This window comes from Callospermophilus lateralis, chromosome 3, assembly GCF_048772815.1.
Source record: "Callospermophilus lateralis isolate mCalLat2 chromosome 3, mCalLat2.hap1, whole genome shotgun sequence".
NCBI lineage: Eukaryota > Metazoa > Chordata > Mammalia > Rodentia > Sciuridae > Callospermophilus > Callospermophilus lateralis.
The window spans coordinates 73,735,001-73,753,116 of NC_135307.1; the positions used below are offsets into that span (position 1 = coordinate 73,735,001).

Below are 18,116 nucleotides of genomic sequence, written 5' to 3' on the forward strand. Positions count from 1 at the left end.
AAATATTAAACTACATCAGCAACACCAACCAACTTCACAATAGAGAATTAATATTAAGGAGTTTGAATATGCAAAGTTGGGAAGTATATCTTAATATTTCAATTTGTTAAGATTGTTTTCTATTTTTATGGCTCTGAAAAGTGGCAAGTCTATATGAGTTATGACCTATATTTTATTTGTAATTTTAAGAAATATATGCATTTATTAGGGCAGTCATAATAACTGATGACTAGTTCCAGTGGCAAAATCTCGGCAGGAAACAGATTTAGCAATTTAAATGTTTTATAAGTTTTTGTAATTGAGGAAACTTTTCATAATCTGACATTTGTTAAAACCACTTATTAGAAATTATGCAGCACAGTAGCTGTGGAAATATGAGCTAGCTTCACAATTATAAAGTCAGCCTATGTAGCCCTCTCCTATTGTACATAGTGGCATAAACCCCACGGCGGCCTATCAGCTAACTGGCAGGCAGGGGGCTGCTCTATTCAAAGTGAGAGATACAAGCTGCAGGGCAAAAACCTGGCAGCTCCCATCTGACCCCACAATCCCCTACTGGTGACAGCTCCAAGCTCCATGGCAAATTAGGCCTTCTCATATTACAATTGGAGAAGACAGATTCCATTAGCAGTATCTGAAATTGAGTGGAGAGCTGCACTGTTATCAGACTTGACTCATAAGCACTGCTATTAATCAGAGCTATGATAGCATTTATATATTTCAAGCTATCTGCTGCCGCTGTGATATTCTGCTACAAAGGGTTGATGGGACTTAGGAAAGTGAACAATAGAGCTTTCTGGGAAAAGCAGAGTAAATCAAGAAAGTCTATGACTTCCGCACATTCTGAAGGGATTGCGGTTTACATAAATTTTCTCCCAATTGGAGATTGAGCTCTTCCTCATCTTACACATGGGATTTAGTTGTCACTCAATGGTAACAGCTGTGAAAAGGTGAAGCGGCCCACCGCTCAGAATATTGCCTTCGCTTTTAAAGCAATTAACCCATGAACAGGAGGCTACCTGGTGATATCAAAGGGATTAGGCCAGGCAGTGCATTATTAACATTTCCTTGAACTAATTCTAACTCTGACTAGCTGTCAGAAAAGACTCTACAGTCTTAAAAGAGTTTTTGCCCTGCTTTTTTCCCTTCAAAATGAAGCGCTGCTATTTGAGTCTAATATGTCCCTCTACTTATAAAAAAATGCAAATGAATCAAGCTCTTAATATGCTTAACTAGTCTGAGTCAATGCAATTTTAATACAAGTACGAGAGAAATATATGATCAATTAACCAGGGATCAAGACAGATATTCTCCTGAATGGAAATTAATGCTCCAGTACTTTCCATTCTTCTTCAACTACAAAAACTTGGTGACTATTTGTTACTTATGCGTAGTTACTTCGGAAATTAGAAAGAGCTTCACATTATTCTCTATGGCAATAATCTAAAGTACTCTTTGAGCTGGAAAATCCAAATGTCCCTTAAGCAGGAGATTCTCATTCTCTAAGGTATGGCATTTTAATTTTCTATTCTTTATTGAATGGAATCTTAACGGAAGCTATAAGAATAGCAGATGGTGCTCAGAATCAAGTACTCGCTTTCCAAAATTATAATCAAATTAATTTTTAGCAACACAATGTTTAGGAATACATAATTTATAAAAATGACAAAATCCCATGCATAAAATATGGGCACTAAATAATCTGCCAGAACATATTTAAGTACTACTGAAATTGATCGCAAGTTCTTTGTATTAAATAGAAATAGTTTCAATATACCTTTAATTATTGTTAATATTCATATATTCTAAGAAGCCTGCTTGACATTAAGAAATCTGATTTCTAAATATAGTATGTTAACGATATTAGGGTTTTTACGAAAGTTTTCTAAGACACTGCCTTCTAGAAAACTGCCTATTTAATGGTTAGTAACTTTTTGTTTTACTTTCTTTAAAATAAGTATTGAATTTTAATTATAAAAACTAAAAGAGTTTTAATTTCAATTCACATGAGTGTTCAAGAAACACTGATGAATGGATTTTTCTATAGTTCCCATTGGTCATTAATAGTTTGAAAAAGAAATGCTGACTCTCAAGGCTGTTGGGAATATATTCCCTGTCCTGTAACTAACAAAATAAATGATGTAAGATATGTTTTCATTTGAAACCATGAGCAAGTTAAATCTTCCCTGCAATAAAGCATTTGTATACAATGCTATCTCAATGCACTTTCTTCTATTTTAATGATCAGCACATATTAAATGTAAGCATGTAGATGTTTGATGAGAGTGATTTTAGTACTCCTCCTTATTTTACTATATTGGACCTATTTTGATGTTTGCTAGAAAATAACTTTGAAATTCAAGTATTAAGTTAAATGATGTTCATATTTGTGATTTATATCACCTATAACTTTTTATTTTATATTAATAGGGTTTGGGAATTACAAATAGAAAATAAGACACTTTAAACATCAGATAATCAAACTTAAAAGTCGTTTACTTCAAAGGTCTTAAAAGGGAAAATCTCAGTTCCTTAAGTCACTAACTTTATTACATAACCTTAAAAACACAGATATGTACACAAATTAAATAAGAATTATTTCATACAAATGAAATGTATTAGATTAAACTCCTAACATAATGCATGCCTTAAAATGCCCCTGAAAGGGACAATACATAAACCAGAAACTGCCACAATCTTACTATTTTTAATTCAATAAATGACAGTGACACAGCTTTCAGTGTGCTGTTTTACTCATACACTTTCTACACTAGAGCAAAGCAAGTATAAATGAGTTCTTGCCAACCATTAGGAAAGATTGACAAAAAATGCAGTGTTAATGACATCTTACGGCTTTTAAAAGCAAGAGAAAGATGCAAGAAAAGCAAAAATTACATAGTAATGGGAAACAACGAATAAATTGTTCTTTCAATCTAAGTCATGTTTACTGAAAAAAAGGGAGCCTTTTACATCAACACATTTAAACAGAAATTTGCTTTTGAAATACAATCTTTGTTTAAAAGGTACAGAAGGTCTTTATGTCCACCCCAAGAGCTAAATATAGTGAATGCTATGTGAACAATTACCTGAAAAAAACCTAAACCTGTTAAAAGAATTAATTTACTGCACACCAGTCAGCACTAATCCCACATGTACAGTAATGTTCTCTTAAGTGATGGGAGGGGGAAGAAAGAATAAAACTGTTTCCTGGATCAAAACCCTTCAATATTCAACAACAAAATGAAATGATGATTTAGTCTGTAAATGAATAAAGTAGTGAAATGTCTCCTAAACAAATTCTGATAAAGGAGTCAACCTGTAAAGGAATATATTTACTGTATGCTAGGACTGGAAAAAAGCCATCACTGTAATGGCTGTACAAAAACTGTGTCCTGCTGTTGGGTTTATATTCACAGAAGAAAGGTTTTAGAGGTTAAGTTCAGGTCATACAACAAATGAAATTGTAACAAGCCAGCTGACATTGTATAATGTCTTCTTCCACTCAATCAATAGGCTACTGTTAGTCCTATTACCATAGAGATGGCTTCTCCTTTCTGAAGAGTGTCTATTGTTTGACAAAACAGATTTGCCACTTGAACTAGGTTGTTCCCAAAGGACATGTACCTTGTCAGTTATTTGTATTCAAAATAATGAAGTATTTTCATATTAAAATGTATGTGAGAGATAATATTGTTAGATCCCTTTTCGGAAAGATAGTAACTTTTCCAAAGTACTACCTTACTAAAACCACTCAAATGCCTGGTTTAGTAATATTAAAGTTGTGATTTCAAACACACATTAGCAAGTATAAAAATTTATCATTAATGCTGCATATTAAAAGAAAAGGGTCACAGGCTAGTGTGCTTATCTAAAAGTCATATAATCAAGCATAAGCATTAGTAAAAGCCATTTTTAAATGTGGACAACTCAAAGGAAAATTATAGTCCAAAGCTATGCAGTATTTGCAAAGGTTTTTATGAATGATTTTTATAGTATTCTCATGTGGAATGCCATAAACAATATGTTGACAAACAGAAAATTTTTGGAGATAAATCACTTTACTTGCCTAAGAGCATTTATATAGCTGTATAACATTTAAATAGACGTATGTTACATAAAAGATCCTCTAAAACAAAGATGAACTCTTAAAATAAAAACTAGTTTTCTTTAAATGTCTGTCTTAAAATATCTTTATGAAAATTAATAACTCATACATTTGATATACAACAGATGAATCCCAATTTATACCTACATATTTAAAAAAAAAAGATGATCAGCTTTTCTCTCTATGGAAATACTGACAGATTCTGAATTGCAAAAGACTCAGAAGAAATAATTCTAATAAAATTTATTCTGGTAATTTAGAAAAATAAAGTATTCATAACACTAATGAATCAGAGATATTATTTTTAAAATTTCAAACTTAAAGATTTGGCTATCACTGAAAAAAATGTAACACTAAATAGAAACAAATTAAATAATAAGCATTTAATAAATCATCAATAATTAAAATATTTAAATCTGAAAGCTTTCTACAAATAGATTTAAAAGTAAACATTGAGAGTCATAACTGTTAACTTTTACCTTTCTATAAATAACCAAAAAAGAATTTAGAAAGAATTTAGCTAAAGGGCAGTGTTATGACCATTATATTATAAAATATTAGTCTCCAAAAATTATATTTGAAATTATGTCTACTCAAATTATACTGTGTTTACATACAAAATGATTTGATTTTATTTTTAAAAACTAGAAAAGTTTTTGAAGAAGTGCGTTAATTTGTTTTTTCACATTTTAGGAAGTATAATTTATATTTTTGCTATTATCCTCTTGGGCATAGATGAGACTAAATTAGGAGTAAAGAAGACAGAAACATCAAAGACAAATAAGTTAACCAATATCCTAAACTAATTACAACTTTTTTAAAGCAAGAGTAGCTTACAAACTAAGAAAGCTTTCCATCAGTAACTAAGTGTGGTCTAGTTTGCCTACCTTCCCTGCAGCTATATTGGAACAAAGTGAACTTAACTAAAACCACATCCCAAACATAATTTTCTTAGTTAACAACCTCATTTCAAAAAACATAAATGTTCATATTTAGAATATAATATATCTAGATTAGATCTGGTGTGAAAGGCAGCTGCCCATCAGCAATGCTGTGAGTAATTAAATGGCATTTACCATTTATCAAAAGATGAACTTCATATTGTTGAATTAAACTGGCCTATCTGCATCTTCACAAAATGACAAACCTCATTAGTTCTGCCTAATCAGAGAACTGTGATAATGAACCAGTGACACCTTCACCCCATTGTATGAAGCAGAACCAGCCATGTAATCATGGAGGGGCCAAATGCATATGAAATTACTGTAAATGAAGAAAGTGAAGTCACGTGAGTTAGGGAAACCACTCAAGCAACAACAGATTTTTTAAATGTATGTAGTTGGCCATAAGAAATCCACATCTCCAATTACTAAAACTTAATTTTAACTAATCAACTTTACCTGAAAACGGTGAAAAAAAGTAATGATGCAGCTACTGCTCCAAATAAGCCACAGAGAAGATTGACTCGGTAGGCAACTGAACCAAAAGGAAAGAGTGTAATTGCTAGTTTAGCCACCAGTGTGAACAAAGGATAGCCAGGAGGATGGGCAACCTATGGAAAAATAGCAACAGTTAGAAGACTTTCATCTACGAAGAGTCACACCGACTTTAATTGAAAAGTATACCCCTTTCTCAGGCAAGTAAAAAGATTAAGTGCCAATGACTAAATGTTTAAATAGTGTTTTCCTATTGTAATCCTCTTGTGCCAATACAAATAAATATTTTCTTTAGTGGATTTGGCAGTGTCTATCACATGGTGTATCACCTCGAGAAGGGTGACATATTTCATTGTCAGTTCTCAAGCAGTTTGTTCTCTAGGTTCACAGTACATTAGGGTCATTTAAAAGGCTCTTGAAAAAAAGCAGGTTCTGAAATATCGTATTGGTTAGAAAGTTGAAAGACCACACTGCTATGGGATTACCACCATGCTGACAGTCGTAAGGTCTTGCCTAAAGGGATCATGCACCATAATAAAGTTTATTAAATAATAAACTTATTAAAACTGTTAACCCGATTTATTTTATTCTCCACAGCTTATACAAAATTTGGGGTGATAATAAGCCAGCCACTGTATATATAGTAAAGGCTTTGCTTTATAATTTAGTTTAATTGGATTTAAAACTTAAAGTAAATTGTCACGTACTGTACTTATAAGTTACTAAAAACTAGGGTTTGAAAATAAATTAATCTACTTTACTCCATGCTTAATTAAACTTTCTTAATTCCTAAAACTGTTAATGAGAGCATTGATTAAACAATAAAACTAATACTTACTCCAAGCTCATGTGCGGCTGTGATCAGTTCCCCTGTGAAAAAATAATGTAAAACCAATAATTACTATTAGAGAATGACACTCCTCCAAAGTTTTCAAAATCCAAATGCTTGCATTGGGGTTTTGCATTAATTTGACTGGATAAAACTGTAAATCTGTAGAGATTTAACAGCATGAAATAGTCAAAGAATATTTTCTCTGTTAGGTCTTATTGAACAAACTATGTTTGATAGTTTTCAATAACTGGTCAGTGGAAATACAGGTGAATTTCCATTAAAAAATGTTTATTTTCTCTCTTGAAAGTCATATTTACTTGAAAATACGCAAATACTTTTAGAGAGCATTAGTATAATGTGCTGTATCGTCTCTCAAGAATTTAGCACAATAGTCTACAAAAGATACAATTTATGTCAAATGTGCAAAGGTCTGAAGTCTGATAATTTATAAAATGTGCCATATAACCTTAATACTGGCATTTGCATACATTTAGATATTTTAAAACAATTTCCACCTAGGTTCTTTTGATAGGTTCTGCTATAATACATTTTTTTCCAATCAGTAAATTATTATATGCGTTATAGTTCTTCATTGTTAGCATTATTTCTAGAATTATGATGCAGTAATTCAATGCTTATTTGTTATTAGTTTAAGTATCCAGAGCATAAGGACTATTTCTGACTCATCTCTATACACTGTAGTATATATTAATGTAAGAAATCGGTCAATATTGATGATTTGCGATTAATATTGCATGATAGGAAAAGTACTAATGTCTGTTTTTTGTACTTCAGTAGGTACCAATACTCTGCTTTTAAATTCTACTGCCCCAGGTACAATTAGACTTTACTATCTCTGGCCTGGACTTCAGCAAGAATTGACCAACCCACTTTATCTGCATACTGAAATTGCTTAGTATGGCTTACTATACTTATTAAAACAAATAAGCTGGATTATATCTCCAGTATAAAATTTCTCAATGACTAGTTTCTACTTACTGAATTAAGTTCAGATTCCTCAGCAAGACATTCAACTCTAGGTTGCAAGGTCCCTTTGCCAGGCTTATCCATCAATCCAGGCTCATCTCAGTGAAATCTGAATACCCAGTGCTCCTCTGGAGTGGTCTTCTTTGGCACCTCTTAGCATTCATTTTCTCACCATGGAATATTTCCCCAGCATTCTCTCCTAAATCCTTCAAGGCCTAGTTCAATTGCCACCTCCTCAGTGACACCTTTCCTTACACAACTCTCTCCAGACTCCCCCATTAGAAATAATCACTTCTTTCTCCTTACAGAGCTTGCTTGAGTCTGTTTAGCACTTTAGATTGCCTTATATTCCAGCTAGTTATTTTCATTTCTCTCTCCCACTAAGTTTAAAAACATTATCTTAGCCATTTCATGATCCTGCCAAGACATCCCCATCTCCTCCTCCTCTGGCCACACAATCTAACTCAAGCCCTAAACATAGAACTTCATCAAAAGACATACCACATTGTCATACTTGCTACTCAAGACACCTACCTCATTCTTGGGTAAATGACTGCAAAATAGAAGTCCTGTTAAGGGTTCCAAAGACATCTACTGCCCACTTAAGTCAATTACCTGAGGACTTTTTTGTTTTGTTTTGCACTGGGTGTTGATCCCAGGGATGCTTTACCACTGACCTAATCCCTACTTTAGGACATTAAAAAAATCACTGGAGATACTCATAAGTAGAAATCAAGGTACTTTTTGAATCCCAAATATTTCTTTTTAAATAAATTATTTATGGTCTAAAAATATTCAGGATAATTTTTCCTTTTGTAACTACCCTCAAGTATAGTTTTCTCCTTAACAGGTTAGCTCTTACATCTGCTGTTCCAAACTCTTTTGATCAGTTTTTTTTTTTTTTCTTGTTGTTCTTATATCTGTGTGACAAAGTATGAGTTCAAAATTTTGCAATCATTATTCATTCTCTTCCATTTATTTTTTTGTACTGGGGATTCAATCCACAGGGCATTTTACCACTGAGCTACATCCCCAGTCCTTTTATTTATTTTTTATTTTTTAGACTTTTAGATTAGGACTAAGTTGCCAAGGGTACCTTCAAACTTGTGATCCTCCTACTCCTGCTTCAGGAGGATATGCCACAGAACCCAGCTGTCCTGACCCTTTAAGCTGGTGTTTCTTCAAAGTTAAGTCCTACTTACATTGGAACTACATGATCATTGTTTTTGATGGAAGATTTCTTGATCTTACTCAAAAACTTGGGTCCCTTTGGGAGCAAACTTGATCAAAAGACATACCACATTGTCATACTTGCTACTCAAGACACCTTTGGAACCCAAGTTTTCCAGGCAACTATGGGACCCATAGTTTTGTTATCTAGGAAGCAAACTGGTGCAAGCTCAGAGTTGTCTACAGATGCTTAATGTTTATAAAACCCAGTTCCCTTCGTATTTCTTTTTTCCTCATATTTCTTAAATGTTAATTATACTGTTATAATTTAACAAAGCCACACAATGCCATGGGTTTATGCAGTATAACTTAAGACATATTGGGAAGAAGAATACATGCATTATTTTGTTTGAGATGTATTCTGTTTATTGATAAGAAAATTATTTCGTAAATATTCAAGTAGAACAGTACACTCAACACACAAACAAAATGATCAAAAATATGATTAAACAAAGTTTCCATACTGGTATATAGATGAAAAACAGTTTATTTATTCCCCAAAATAAACATAAAACTATTAGAAGCAACCACGATTGAGTATCAAATTAAGCAAATGAGAACACCTAAAAAAGTTTGGGGAATATATACCTTTATTCTTTTGAGGAAAAATACTTCATTAATAAAAACAAGATCGCAGCCATAGGGTTTTGGTTTTTTTTTTTTTCCTTTTTCAGTACTGAAGATTGAATCTAGAGCCTTGTGCAGAGTAGGCAAGCACTCTATCACTAAGCTACATCTCCAGCTCTTATTTATGATTTAAAAATTTTGAGAGAGGATCTCAATAAGTTGCCAGGATGGCCCTGAACTTGTGATCATCCTCCTCAGCTTCCAGAGTAGCTGGGATTACAGGTATGAGTAAACAACCATAGATTTTAAACAGGCTTTAAATATTATTACATCTGTGATGGTGGATGTAACAAAGTATCTCATAAAATTCTTTGACAGAGTATAGGTTACCAGTGCCTGTTCTAAAGGCCATCTACTTGGGTTCTTTCCCTGACAGCACTGACTTACTGTGACTCTGGACATAGCTTAGCCTTAGTTTTCTCATCTACAAGAGGAAGGTAATAATAGTACCTACCTCAGAGTACCTGGGAGGGCTAAAACATCAGTCCATAAAAAGCATTTGGTACAGTGCCTGGCATAGTTAGCGCTCACTAAATGTTCTTATTCATCCTATCCCATACTAAGGCTCAGACAACCATAAGTAGCTGTTTTAAAAACAGGTAATAAAACTATCTAATCTTTGAATAGTGCACTCCAATGTTAAAACTCACATCCACAAAGCTACTCCCACTATTTAATATAAAACTCACATCCACAAAGCTACTCCCACTATTTAATATAAATCTTGGAAACCTCCATTCCCTCATACACTAATGAACCACTGAATAGGACCTGAAAGAAACTGGAAAGGTAACGAATAGAAAAACAGAATGTTGGGGAACTTCAATGTGGTAGACAGCCTTGAAGACAGCTCCCAATAATCCCCAACTCCTGGAATTCTCACTTGTGTAATCCTCTCCCCCTTGAATGTGGGCTGGATTTACTGAGTCCCTCGAATAAAACAGGGCAATGGCATAACACTTCCAGGATTAGGTTACAAAATGACAGGTGTCAGACAGAGGTGCCCTATGTCTTTCTTTTGACATGTCAGCTATTTTATAGAGAGAACTGAATAGCTTGGAACTAGGTTGAGTTTAGAAGCAGATTTTCCTCAAATGGAGCCTCCAGTGGACTGTGGCCCCAGACCACACCATGGCTGCAACCTTGTCCTACATAGTGCACCTGGCTAAACTGTACCCATCTTCTGAATCTACCCCAATCGGGAGATAATAAACGTCTGCTGCTTCTAGCCACTAAATTTGGGGTAATATGTTATCCATTTCTTGAGGATAGAGATTTACTGCCTAAAGTTACAGCACTGTTCTGAGTCAATTACTGCCAGTTATAAGGCATTACTTGGATGATCCACTTAATTTGGTAGTAAAACAGAAACAAAACCAAGACTTTGTTTCTAGTCTCAAAGACAGAAGAAGAATGAATGTGATAGAAAAGGCCCAGGAGTTGTGCTTTTCCTTTTATTAGAAGCTGCTTAAAGCCACATCTGATCCCACTTTTTTAAAGGGTTCTCCAAATATTCTGCACGATTCTTTGTCAATACTCTGGTTTCAACTAAAATATCACCTCCTCAGAAGACTCTCCTGACGAGCTATTCTGAGACTCACTCTCAATCACGTTTCCCTCTTACTGTCTCCAGGATTTTTAACTTGTCTCTAAGCACGCTAAAATGCTCTCAGGGAATCCATTCGCCCTTACTGTTATTTCCTTTTGTCTGAAACACGAGGGCTCGTTAAGTAACATAAGGGGACTAAAGGGGAATGATAAGTAAAGTCAGGGTCGGAAAAAACGACCTGGGGAAGTGGGAAGGCCGGTGAACCCCGTCTCCAGAAACCCACAGGAGCCCTTTCTCCAAAGCCCAGGAACTAACGAAACCAGAGTCACTGGCATGGAAGAACTGGTTCCGAAGCATGAACCCCGCGCTGCAAACCAGAGGGTGCATGGGAGGCCCGAGCCCACTGGACTGAACCAGGAGCAGCGGCCGCGGCTTCCCGCAGTGGGACCAGGGGAGAGGGCGGGAGGGGCGGCCTGAGAGTACTTTACCCGAGTCTCCCCCCGGCACCGAGGCGGGCAGCGTGAGGGTGAACACTGAGGCTACAGCGGCGAACACCGCGACGCCGCCGCCGAGGCCCCCGGAGCGCCGCAGCCCTGCTCCGGCTGCCCGCCCCCCACCCCTGCCGTCGCCATGGAGACCCATGGATTCGGACGGACAGAGGACGCGGCTGGCCCACAGACTCCGCGCGGAGCCCACAGTCCCCGCGGAGAGACAAGCGCAAGCCCGCGCTGCAGCTTCCGGGTCGAGCCTCAGCGGCCGGGCGCACCTTTCTCGCCCGGTGGGGGCGGAAAACCGGCCAGGCATGAGAGAGCCAGGCCTGGGAACTTTCTAGTCACCATCACGAGTGGGTACGTACATCCTTATCTTGTGCTCTAAAGTGACCAATTACGGTGGGGGGCATCTCTGAGGAAAGCGAGCCTGTACCGTTCCTGTGGCAATTGCCCCCCCCTGCCATACTGATTTGGTCGGTTCTGACAGAGACAGAAGCGGAGTTGAAAACCGCAAGCGGGGAAGGGCTGCTTCTGCCACCTGTGGTGTGGGGTGGAACTGCACGAAAGGAGCTAGCCAGGAGCTGATGGAGACCCTCAGTACCACCACCTTCAACACCATATGGGGGAGCTAGGAAGTGGAGCCTTCCTCATTTTAGACCTGAAATGACTGTCAAGAACTTAATTGCAGCCCGTGAAAGTACCTGAAGCTGATGACCCAACTAAGCCAGACTGCTGTCTCAGGGACATAATAGATGTTGTGAGTTTTTTTGTTTTGTTATACACACACACACACACACACACACACACACACATATATATATATGTGTGTGTGTATATATATATATATATACATATATATATATATATATATATGTATATATATATGTATATATATATACGTATATATATATGTTGTAGTTGGATACAATACTTTTATTTTTTTTCATGTGATGCTGAGGATCGAACCCAGCGCCTAGCGAGCGCTCTACCACCGAGCCACAACCCCAGCCCCTAATAGATGTTGTTTTAAACCAATAAATATGGGGTAATTTGTTAATCGACAGTAGAGAACTAAGATAGGCTGTCTTCTATTTCTTTTCCAAAAGCACATGCAAGTAAATAATTCTGAGTGAACCAAGCATGTATTTCTTTCTTTTCCTTTTTGTCCATTTCATGTTTTGCTTTTGAGCTTTATAAACTGATAGACTTTTATTTCAAAAGAGAATAATTCTTTGCCCATGTTTGGGAGGTAGAAATCAGAACTGGAAATATAAATTTGGGAGTTATGCACATATGGATGATATGACTAAATTGGCAAAGGCATAGTGTATGTAACAAGAACAAGGTTGAAGTTTAATGTTAGCCGTGTCTTTAGTTAGGGAATGGCAGAAGAGACAAGAGTGGAGGAGAGTAAGGTGACATAAGAAGTTAAGAAAGAAGTAATGTCAATGACGTTTATGTAGTCGGGATTTGACAGAGGTAAAGGATGATGAAGAAGGGCACATCTAGATTTCATGGGGTTTGAATTTAAACAATTTGCAGAATTCCTTTAACAAACAAATACAAAATGGCAGTCACAAATTTAAGTTCAAGGCCTATTCTTGTAGGAGCTACAAGAATAGGATAAGAATCTAAGTTTCTTTAGTTTCTTTAGGATAAGAATCTAAGTTTCTTTAGATTCCTGGTTAAATTTTTGGTTTTTGAAAATGAAGAAATGTAGTTCTCTGTAGCTGACTCCAAATCTCATTAAACCCATGAGGTTCCTATTCTATTTATTTTATTTATTTTTATGTAGTGCTGAGGATCAAACCCAGTGCCTCATATGTGTGAGGCAAGCACTCTACCACTGAGCCAGGACCCCAACACTGATCCTTCCTATTATAAAACATTTTTTTCTCTGGGCTCCAGTGACAGCACGCTGCTTTGGGTTTTCCTTTACCACTGGCCCGTCTTCCCTGGTGCTGCTTCCATCAGAAATCTAAATGATGGACTGTAGCAGGGCTATTTTAGACTTTCCTTTCTTTCTGCCTTCTTTCCCAAGGATTTTATTGAAGATTAAATAGTAACATCAAAGTAATATTTCTCAAAACTATACTTCTTCACTGGGCATGGTGGCACATGCCTATAATCCCAGTGACTCAGGAGGCTGAATCAGAAGGATGGAAAGTTTGAGGCCATTCTCAGCAACTTAACAAGACCCTAAGCAACTAAGAGAGTCCCTATCTCAAAAAAAAGGGCTAGGGATGTGACTCAGTGGTTAAGTGCCCTGGATCCAATCCCTTGTACTAAATAAATAAATAAGGGGCTAGGCACGTTTCAGTGGTAAAGCACCCCTGGGTTCAATCCTAGTACCAAAAAAAAAAAAAAAAAAAAGACACACACACACACACACACACACACACACAAAATAAATAAATAAATAAAACTACACCTCCTCAGTTTGTTCTTTATGCTACAAAATACCCATGTGGACCCTGACTTCTCTATGTTTAAACACTTTTTAAACCTGGTGAATTTTGTCTTTTTTCCACTGTCTATAAAATGGTGCCTGACACAAAGTAGGTGCTTGAATATTTATATAATAAATGAAAGAATGAACAATGAGAGGCCACTTATGTATCCATCACAGACTTCATTAGGCTACTAGTAACAGACCCTGCTACAGTGGCTCAAACATCTAAGCATTTATTCTCTCATGAAAAAGATGATAGAAGTCTGGAGGAATTCAGTCTGATTCTGGTTTGGCAATTTTCTGATGCCCTAAGGACAAAACTCAGGTCTGTATATCTTTGTGCACCATTCCACTCAGTTTATACCCTCAAGGTTAAGTCCTGACTTACTGACCTAAGATAGCTGCTAATGCTCCAGACATTACATCTCTACTTGAGGAGAAAAGAGAAATGGAAAGAGCTGGGCATGTTCCATTTTTAAAATTCAGAGTGTTCTAGAAGCTCCATTCTACAATTCTACTACATTTTCATTGGTCACAGTTGAATAACAGGGCACTCCCAGAGGCAAAGGATTCTGAAAAATTAACTTTTCAGCTGGACAACTTGTCCAGGGCTCTACTACAAGGGAAAAAGAGGAGAATGGATATTGGGAAGTAACTAGCAGGTGTAGTTGGATTTGGTGACCTGGAGGTATTTCAACCCTGAAAGTTCAAGAGGTTCAGTTTCAGTAGAGTAGTAGATATAGAAACCTGATGCCAGTGGGTTAAAGGAAGGAAATGAAAGAAGTAGAAAAGAAATTATTTGCAAAAAGCCTGACAGTGAAGGGAAAGAGTAGTATGGAAATCCATGGGGATTGAAGTTCCAAATAGGTTAGTTTCATTTTTCATTTTTATTTTTGTAATTCTAATAAGTATTTGGAAAGAGACAGTGATAACGTAAAGATGTTCAGGACATTAGGGGGGGATAGGACCAAGGAGGACAAAAGAGAAACAAAGGTAGAAGGTGGAAAATATTAAAGGGAGAGGGAGTGGATTTGACCCTGGGCAGATGAATGAGATATGAAAGTATTATTTACTTTTTGTTTGTGCACTACTTCATTCCACAGTGATTTAGATTTCCACTATAATACAAGCTGTATGGTACAAAAATATGGAAACAGAACTAGTAGAAAATATGTGACATTTATGACAAATTGTCTTATGTGATTGTGGGACTGGCTAAGGAAGTCTAACATTCCCCGGGAAGGCCATCAGGAAGGGCAGGCTGGAACATGTTCTTCTTCATTTGAGAACCTTCAACTCTGCTCTTTAGGCCTTTCAACTGATTGAATCAGGTCTCTCCAATTATCTGCCCCTTATAATGTTAACTGATTATGGATTTTGATCATATGTACAAAATACCTTTACAGCAACACCAAGATTATGATTTGATTGAAAAGTTAGGGAATGTTGTCAAGACAAATTATCATATCCACTGAGTATCACAAAGGCCAGAAAACACATGCATTAGAAACAGAATAGCAGGCTGAAGGAAAATAAATACAGGTTGAATATCCCTTATCTGAAATGCTTGGGACCAGAAGTATCTCAGAATTGAGAGATTTTTGGATTTGGGAATAATTGCATACACTTTACCAGTTGAACATCCCTAAACTGAAATTATAAAATCCAAACTGCTGTAAAATCCAAAAGTTTTTTGTTGTTGTTTGTGGTTTGTCTTTTTTTTTGAACTCAGGGGCACTTAACCACTAAGCCAAATCCCCAGTCCTATTTTTGTATTTTATACACACACATATATATATATATATATTAGTTGTAGTTGGATATAATACCTTTATTTATTTATTTATTTATGGTGCTGAGGATGGAACCCAGCGCCTCGCACATGCTAGGCAAGCACTCTACTGCTGAGCCACAACCCCAGCCCCTAGTTTTTGTATTTTATTTAAAGACAGGGTATCACTGAGTTGTTTAGAGCCTCGCTTTTTGCCGGCTAAAATCCAATTTTTTTAACCTTTATTTTATTTATTTTTTTAATGTGGTGCTGAGGATCGAACCCAGGGCGTCGCACATGCTAGGCGAGTGCTCTACCACTGAGCCACAACCCCAGCCCTAAAAACTCAAATGTTTTGAGTTTCCTATCAAAACCAAAAAAAGTTTTGAATTTCAGAGCACTCTAGATTTTGCATTTTTGGATTAGGAATGTTCCACCTTCGTAGCTCTGTAGTCCTATGATATCCCACATTTGGCTCTAGCAGTCTTGAAAATCAAACAAAAGGGATCCTTGTGTTGCCTCTCAAGTCCCCATTGAAAGACTTTACTTTCCCTGGCATTAATGAGAGGCATCTATTGAAACTCAATGGGAAGACTCCTCCTTCTGACTCTATGGCAGAGGCTGCCCACCAAGTCTTCCTGCTACTTCCCCATTTAAGAGGGGTAAGAGTACCTCATTACTTTGGCCCTTGTGGCTTCCACTGAAACTACATTGTAGGTGAGGGCAAGGAAGGTGGCCTCCCTATTGTTGGATGGTAAAAGTCGTGACTCTCCACTAAGCCCCTCTGACCCCACCCAGCAGGGAAGGAAAAACATACCTCATTATTGCTGGGGGTAGGGGAGAAGGCTAGAAGTAGTCTCCAATGATCCCATCAAAAGGGATCTCATTACTGCCCAACCCAAATGAAAGCTCTGGTTCCTTCTTCTGCCTTCTTTGACACCAACCAGGTGGGCATATTGGGGCCCCTGGAGCGGGTGGAAATCTAGACTTCCTGCTCCGCATTTGTCAAAGTTTTCGCTTTGGTTTTGGCTGTTGTAAAGAGGTTATTTTCTAAAAGTATCTGATTTGGCCCTTTCCTGCCTGGTTCTTTAGCCAGAGAAAGCAGCCTTTTGTTGGGGGATTTTTTTTTTTTTTGGTACTGGGGATTGAACTCAGGGGCACTCAACCACTGAGCCTCATCCCCAGCTCTATTTTACATTTTATTTAGAGACAGGTCTCACTGAGTTGTTTAGTGCCTTACTTTTGCTGAGGCTGGCTTTGAACTCGAAATCCTTCTGTCTTAGCTTCCTTAGCCACTGGGATACAGGCGAGCACCACTGCACCTGGCTTTTTTTTTTTTTTTTTTTTTTAAATCTATGCCTGTTGGGTTGCCAGCTTCTCTAGCAACCAATCTGGGATTCATGCAGCAAAAAGAAAGCCCAGAGATCTCATTACTGTGTTGTTTTCCAGATTCTAAAGCTTCTAGTTATCTGCACTCTTTTCTTTACATGTCAAAGTCTTGTGTGTTGATATATATATATAATGTTCAGGATGTTCAGTTTTGCTTACCAGGAAGAATGGGGAAAATTAAGTCTACTTCATCTGACTGGAAGCAGAAGTCACTCTGCTTTGTTTTATTCTTTCTAAATATTCCGATTAGCTTCACAAACATTAATGCACTGAAATTTACCTAAAAATGAGTACTTAGAACTCTAATACTGCCCCAAAGCTCACTTGATAAAAAATCAAATGTGACTTTATCTTACTAATACACACACACACACACACACACACACACACGTGTGTGAGTATGCATATATATATACACATTTATATGTGTATTGTATATAATACTATCTAATAAACCATCTACTATAGAACAAGAAAATACAAGTATTCCTATCAAAGGTCTTGGAAAAATTAAACATTCAAATGTACTAGTGCTGGGAGCCATTAGCCAAGTAGGTATGACAATTTCCTTGCCAGCATACCCCCATGTTGCTTAGTGGAAGGTGACCTTGTTCAAGGACCAGGGCAGATTCGAGTTTAGGGCGTTACTGGTTTAGGAAGATTATTCCTGCCCGGAATAGGGCGTATCCTGCTGCCTGAGTTCCTCTTGAGTTCTTAGGGACAGTATTTTTGGGAGACAGAAGCCCAGTGGAGGTATGGATTTGGGAAGAGAACGTGGATTTCCCCAGAACGTGTTTGTAGAAGGCTGGTGTGAGATCGGGAATAAAGAATTGCTGTTTGAATCTACAAGCTGTGTGGTGGCTCGTGATTTGTGCCCAGCCAGACTGCGGCATACTAGTACCCAAAGGAACTTGAAAGAAAAGTAAAGAAAAACCATTTTTTTCACTTTTCAGATTGTCAAAGGTATTTAATTTCTATAGAATGTCAATGATAAAGAAATTTGGTATAACACTTCAGAGGTCCATTTAGTTAGGTTACCAAAAATCATGTAAAGATATTTATATAATTTTACCTAGAATCATCAGCAAACATATGAAAATGTATTCAACTTTATTAGTAATTAGGGAAATGCATGTTAGAAATACCAATGGGGGGCTGGAGTTGTGGCTCAGTGGTGGAGTGTTTGCCTTGCATGTGTGAGATGCTGGGTTCAATCCTCAACACTACATGAAAATAAATAAACAAAG

General features: G+C 36.9%; 1 protein-coding gene across 4 annotated transcripts in view; it reads right to left on the minus strand.

The window, feature by feature from the left end:
* Positions 1-11,456, minus strand: part of Tmem260 (transmembrane protein 260) — a 65,111-nt gene extending 53,655 nt beyond the window's left edge. For all 4 annotated transcript variants that reach the window (XM_076850449.2, XM_076850450.2, XM_076850448.2 and 1 more), the window contains exons 1-3: positions 11,255-11,456; positions 6,380-6,411; positions 5,506-5,657 (exon numbers count right to left, since the gene is read on the minus strand). In XM_076850449.2, the coding sequence (XP_076706564.2) occupies positions 5,506-5,657; positions 6,380-6,411; positions 11,255-11,408 (338 nt within the window). In that variant the 5' untranslated portion in view covers positions 11,409-11,456. The remainder of the gene's footprint in view (positions 1-5,505; positions 5,658-6,379; positions 6,412-11,254) is intronic.
* Between the last annotated feature and the right edge of the window lie 6,660 nt (positions 11,457-18,116).